The following is a 6,223-nucleotide window of genomic DNA, read 5'->3' as shown; positions in this document are numbered from 1 at the left end:
CCTTTTTGGCTCTCATAAAAAGAGTTAAGTGCTACCATAAGGTTCTTTTGTATGCAGAAAATAGGAAATGAAGCTGAAAATTGACTTTAGTTGTGGCCAAATATTGAATTAGTATGTTATTAAGAGTTTATTGGGTATTAAAAAGGGGGATATCTGCTGAATTGGACAGATCTCAATATTCCATTGGGTATTTAATGGGGAAAAGAGGTTCCAATGGATGATTCATAGGCCGGATATACTACAAAATCTAGATGGAACGTAGTTTCCTCCAAGTAAACCCCCGACGGAGTTTCCTTGCCATTTATGACCAATGATCCATGAGTCCGAAGCCTCCTCCAACCATTTCGATTTTCAGAGCGATCGGAAAGGCCCCGCCCCATGTTAAAAATGAAGTCAATAGCTTTTGCCAGTGTGTGAGTGTGCGGTGAGTGCGAGAGATACAATTCCAGACGCCCTTAGCCATGGAGCATGGAGCATGTGGCATGTGGCGTGTGAGTGGAAGTGGAGTGTCTCTTTAATAAATAACCGAATAACGAATAATATCAGAGCAATGCAAATGGAGCTCCCACCAAAACCAGAGAGAGAGAGAGAGAGAGAGAGCGAGCGAGCGGAGAGAGAAACGGTTCATTCACAGGGCCCGCAGCTAACAGCAGAGCCTTAGCAGTGGCTTAGCAGTGGCTTAACAGCGACTGAACAGCGGCTTAACATTTCACTCAATCGACCAGCCAGCGCGACTGTGTGTGTGCGTGTTTCGATTGCTCTCCGGATGTTCCGCTCTCGATCTCCGCTTTGCGCTTTGCTGGTGGTGTGGCTGTGGCGTGGCTGTGGTGGTTGTGCGATCGTGATTTATCAGAGAGCGAGTGAGAGAGAAACGGGTAAACTCCACTGCTCATCAAAGTGTGCTCCGTGTGCTCCGTTTTGTGGCTGTGTGCGTGTACATAAGGCTGAAGAGTTTGGGCCAGTAGGGGCGACACGACACACAGAAATGCTTCTTGCCAGAGACGGGTTTAAGCCAGAAATCAGTCGCAGCTAGTGGCCCGAAGAGTCAGTTACAGAGATACTACACACCGAAAGAGTAGACCAGAGACCAGAGCGCGTTACGTAGTGGAGTTGAGTGCCTCTCGAAAATCGTTGTCGAATTCTCGAATGTTGTGTGTATTTTTTGAACCCATGATAAAGTGCTAACCCAACCCAAATCAGAGAAATATCCAAAAAGGAAAAACTCATCTCAGTGAAAAAAACAAAAAACAAAAAAAAAACGAAAAAGTGGAAAAAGTGCATACGCCCACACGTGCAATTAAAAAGTCATAATAAAAGGCACACACCGTTCCAGAGCCAAATAAAAATTCAGCAACAGCAACAACAACAACAACCAGGCAACACAACAACAGAAATAAAGGTAAGTTTTCACAGTTGCAGATCTTTTGGGAATGAACGGAGAGAGTGTGTGTGCGACAGAGAGAGAGGGAGAGATGGAAATCGAATTCAATTCACGTTTTTTTGTTGTTTTTTTTTTGCTGTGCTTTGTGCTCGGGTCGCGGCCGTCGGCAGAGCAGATTTTTATGATCTCTTCGCTGCACTACTTTGATTTTTTACAGTTTCGCGCGAAAAACCTTTCCACATTTCCTTCTTCGTTTTTTTCTATTTTTTTTGGCACACACAGAACAGAATTTTCATATTTTCGGTTTATCTTCGTTTTTTTTCTTCTTCTGGCATTCTTTTTGTTGACTTGCGAAATATGTTTTTATGGCCAGACGTCAAGGTCTGGACGTCGGGGGAGTGCTGCATTTTTTTAAGGGAAATGTAATGGAAATTGCACAGGGCCCGGTACTGACCCGGTAATGACTTCATCTATAAAAAAAATAAAAACAGATACTGTATCTGAGAGGGAGGAAAAGCCGACTGCTACCTGGGTTTTATGACTGGACAGCGCGAAAAAATGAAAAAATGAAAAAAACTCTGAAAGATGAACGCATAGGGTTGCATAATCCGGCAGCTTAAGTTTTTTGCCTGTCGTAAAAAAATGCCATTCGGTGCCTTCGAGGATCGGATCGGATCCGAACGGATCGACTCGACTCGGCTGGGCTCGGCTCTGTTCGTTTTCTGTACTATAAATGTCCTGCGCCGTCAAGAGAGGGCATCAGTTGCTTAGCAGCATCCCAAACGAACAGATCGCAGCAGCAGCATCCTCTCTCTCTCAGAGAACACAAAATAAACGAAGATTTAACGAGAACCGAACAGAGAACCCCTGGCAAGATGGTGTTCAACTTGGTTAGTGTTCTGTTCAGAGAGCGACAGTCGGCGAACTCAATGTGGATTACCAGTGGATTAAACCCTTACTAACGCAGAACCCTTACGCTCTCTCCTAATTACAGATGAACCAGACATGCAAAGTGTGCGGCGAACCGGCGGCTGGCTTCCATTTTGGCGCCTTCACCTGCGAGGGCTGCAAGGTAAGTGCCTATCGAGCGAAAAAAGTGAATGAATGAATGGATGCGAATGCGCCTCTTGCTCTTCCTGCCGCCCAACTCCTTGTCGAGGCCACCACTAACCGAACACCATCCGCATCTCCTCTCTCTCTCTCTCTCCCCGCAGTCGTTCTTCGGCAGATCGTACAACAACATCAGCACCATCAGCGAGTGCAAGAACGACGGCAAGTGCGTCATTGACAAGAAGAACCGCACCACCTGCAAGGCCTGCCGCCTCCGCAAGTGCTACAACGTGGGCATGTCCAAGGGCGGCTCGCGGTACGGCCGCCGCTCCAACTGGTTCAAGATCCACTGCCTGCTGCAGGAGCACGAACAGGCGGCCGCCGCGGCCGGCAAGGTCCAGTCCGCTGGCGGAGTCACCTCCTCGCCCGTGGGCTCCCCACACACCCCCGGATTCGGGGACATGGCCGCAGCCGCCGCCCATCTGCACCACCAGCACCAGCAGCACCAGCAGCAGCAGCAGGCCCAGCAGCAGCAGCAGCAGCGCCACCCACACATGCCCCTCCTCGGGTACCCCAGCTACCTGGGCGAGCCCTTCGGCGCCCGCCATCCCGCCGACGCCGCTGCCGCAGCAGCCCTGCCCTTCTTCAGCATGATGGCCACCCCCCAGTCGGCCTTCCAGCTGCCCCCCCATCTGCTCTTCCCCGGCTACCACGCCAGCGCGGCGGCTGCAGCGGCCGCGGATGCCGCCTACCGCCAGGAGATGTACAAGCACCGCCAGAGCGTCGACTCGGCCGGATCGGTGGAGTCGCACAGCCGCTATACACCGCCCAGTGTGGCGGCAGTGCCCTCGCCCCCAGCCCCCGTTCGCCCCCAGACGCCTATCGATGTGTGCCTGCAGGAGGAGGATGTCCAGTCTGTGCACAGCCACCAGAGCCACCACAGCCAGCACAGCCACCACAGCCAGCAGAGCCATCAGAGCCATCAGAGCCACCACAGCCAGACGATGCACCACCCAATCGCCATACGGGCCACCCCCACCGCCCAGCTGTCGGTGAGCCACCACTCGTCGCACCACTCCAGCCCCATTCCCATGGGCAAGTCGCAGAGCAGCAGCCCCCTCAGCTTTGCCGCCAAAATGCAGTCCCTGTCGCCCGTCTCCGTCTGCTCCATCGGCGGAGAGACCGCAGTGCACCATCATCAGCAGCAGCATCAGCAGCAGCAGCAGGAGCAGCCCGCTGCCCCAGCAGCTGCCCAGGACGGACCCATGGACCTCAGCATGAAGACGTCGCGCAGCTCTGTGCACAGCTTCAACGACAGCGACGCCTGCAGCCTGCAGGACGAGCAGGAGCAGGCGCCGCGCCGCAAGTTCTACCAGCTGGAGGCCGAGTGCAGCACCGCCAGCAGCAGCAGCAGCTCCATCGCCACCAACACCTCCTCCTCCTCCTCGTCCGACCACGAGGCCGTCAAGCGGCAGAAGCTGGGCGGCGGCCAGGAGGCGGTGGTGTCGTCTCCCTTTGGGGCAGCCACAGCGGCGGCACGCAGCGGCTTTGCGGTGGCCCACAATGCGGCCAGTGCGATGCGGGGTATCTTTGTGTGCGTCTAAGCGGATCGCTGGATCGCTGGATCGTTGGATCGGTAGAGCGCGGTGGGAGGAGCTCCAGTAACCCCCTCCCTCCCTTCCTCCCCCCGCCAACCACTTGTTGTTGATTTTTTAGTGTATGTTTTTTTTTTTGTTAAATGTTAATTTCATTTGCGGGCCTCACTCGCACACACGATAGACAGAGAGACAGGGATGGCGATAGACTGGTTTGCTGGAAAGAGACAGCCAGATAGTTGCATCGCACTCTCTCTCTCACACACACAAACACACACAAACACGTACACGTACACCTATTGAGAGCTCAAATCCAAAAATTATTTTTACAGAAAGAGCAAAAGTACCACCCCCCCGTCCCCCCCGTTTCCCCCCACACGAACAGAAATTGTATATATTGTATCTTTGTATCTTCACTTTTTTTTGTAATAGTATCTAAGAGTTATAGATAGATAAGATATGCATAGATATCATCCAATCCATTCCACTCCATTGCATTCCAAAAACAACAAAAAATCGTGCGCAAAAGTAGTGAAAAATCCCACCCTGAACAAAAAACCGCTATTGTACATAGAAATTTGTCAACCTTAAGGCTCGATCTTAATTTGTGCTAAGTAACTTTTTTTTTTATTAATTATTATTGTAATTTGTAGTCTTAGTTACTATATACATACACACATGTCTATATAGATTGGCTTTTAAATTTATGCAAAAGAAAGGAATAAAAATTATTATGAAAATTTACATTGCAATTTGTTTCATATTTATTTTGGGGAGCGCAGGAAAAGTGGAATTAAAAGTATCTATAGATACGTTTCTCCTTGGCATCTTAGATACAATCAAAATGCATATGAAATTCTGAACAAAAACATATCTTTCTATGGACAATGCTCGTCTAATAATTAAGATGTTGTCGTAGCACCCAAAAGGAGAACTTTCGATGCCCCTTTTCGATATATATGTATGGCTGTCAGGCCCCTGTCCATGGCTATCTATCGGATGTATCTGCAGCCGAGTCTGTGCTTTGGCTACCGCACATTCTTATGATCAAAGCTAATAAATTACTTTGGTATTCAGCCACCATTCTTGTTTCAAAATCAGTTCTACTCCAAGCATACATATATCTGATCGAGCGACCGATCGAGCGGTGTCTTTACTCTAAACACGGGCCAAAAACAGGGGCGTGGCCTGTCTGTCAGTGGCAACACCAAGCCGCAAGGGGGCGAGAGTGGAAAAGCGAATGCTTTGGCATAAATTCAATCAACATTTTGCTGCAAGTCGATCGAGGGTTCGAGGGATAGAGGGATCGAGCGATCGACCGATGCCCGATGGCCGATAATAAAACCGATATAGCAGGCCGTTAAGTGCCTGCCTTTGTGGCTGTCCGTCTGTCCATCTGTCCCCCTGTCCGATATCCATTGCAATCGATGGATTGCTGTAAATTATAAATGCCACAAATGTTACGCACAGATATTTGTCGTCCGCCTCTACAGCCGCGGGGCCTTCTACTATTTGATATGCTGTGGTCATGAGTATTAGGCCTATGGGTCGGGTCGGTGTCGGTGTCGATGTCGGTGTCGGTATCGGTTTGGCCATCCCTAGAGCAGAGCAGAGAACTGGCGGACGACCGACCACCCGACCACGTGCTGCTTCAAATAATAAACTTTATATTAACACATACAAAAGTCATACGCCTCGTTGATGGCCAGAATTTTAATCACTTAATTAGGGAGTCACCGTCAGTGGCAGAGCCACAGCCAGAAGCAGGGCCCAAAACTTTGTTTATGGCCTGACGGACCGACTGCCCCGTTAAGTGGATCCAATCCGGCGTTGAATGATGAATGAGGCAACGCGCAGCGACGACACGAAGCCTAGGCACAGGACTCTTTCGGAGTTGGGTGTATCTCTGGGATGTCTTGGATGCAAAATCGGGCGCATTAAACCGATTCTCTGCTCTTCGGGCCATGTCAGAAATGTTGACGCCTTAACGGATGACAATAAACCATCCAAAACAGTCCAGGGGGATCAGGCACATATCATCAATATGCATAATGGGGCACCACCAGGTCTGGGGGCGGAGGTGGAGGCGGAGGCGGAGGCAGGCAGCGCACGCCATTGTGCGTTTAACCGCCGACGATCCACATTCCGACGTGTGTTTTGTCGTCATTGTTTCTAAATTTATTTTTATAGTTTATTA

General features: G+C 50.2%; 1 protein-coding gene across 2 annotated transcripts; it reads left to right on the top strand.

The window, feature by feature from the left end:
* The first annotated feature begins 969 nt into the window (after positions 1 to 969).
* LOC108153420 (zygotic gap protein knirps) lies at positions 970 to 4,744 on the top strand. Of its 2 annotated transcripts, none has more exons than XM_033387393.1 (3): positions 970 to 1,399; positions 2,376 to 2,453; positions 2,596 to 4,744. In XM_033387393.1, the coding sequence occupies exons 2-3, from the start codon at positions 2,376 to 2,378 to the stop codon at positions 4,033 to 4,035; spliced, it is 1,518 nt and encodes a 505-aa protein (XP_033243284.1). In that variant the 5' UTR covers positions 970 to 1,399; the 3' UTR covers positions 4,036 to 4,744. The 2 variants fall into 2 exon arrangements, with proteins under 2 accessions (XP_033243284.1, XP_017138911.1); XM_017283422.2 differs by lacking the exon at positions 970 to 1,399 and adding an exon at positions 2,053 to 2,271.
* The last annotated feature ends 1,479 nt before the right edge of the window (positions 4,745 to 6,223 follow it).

The sequence above is a fragment of the Drosophila miranda genome, chromosome XR (genome assembly GCF_003369915.1).
Source record: "Drosophila miranda strain MSH22 chromosome XR, D.miranda_PacBio2.1, whole genome shotgun sequence".
In the NCBI taxonomy this organism is placed as follows: domain Eukaryota; kingdom Metazoa; phylum Arthropoda; class Insecta; order Diptera; family Drosophilidae; genus Drosophila; species Drosophila miranda.
This window is presented reverse-complemented; position numbering and strand designations above follow the sequence as displayed.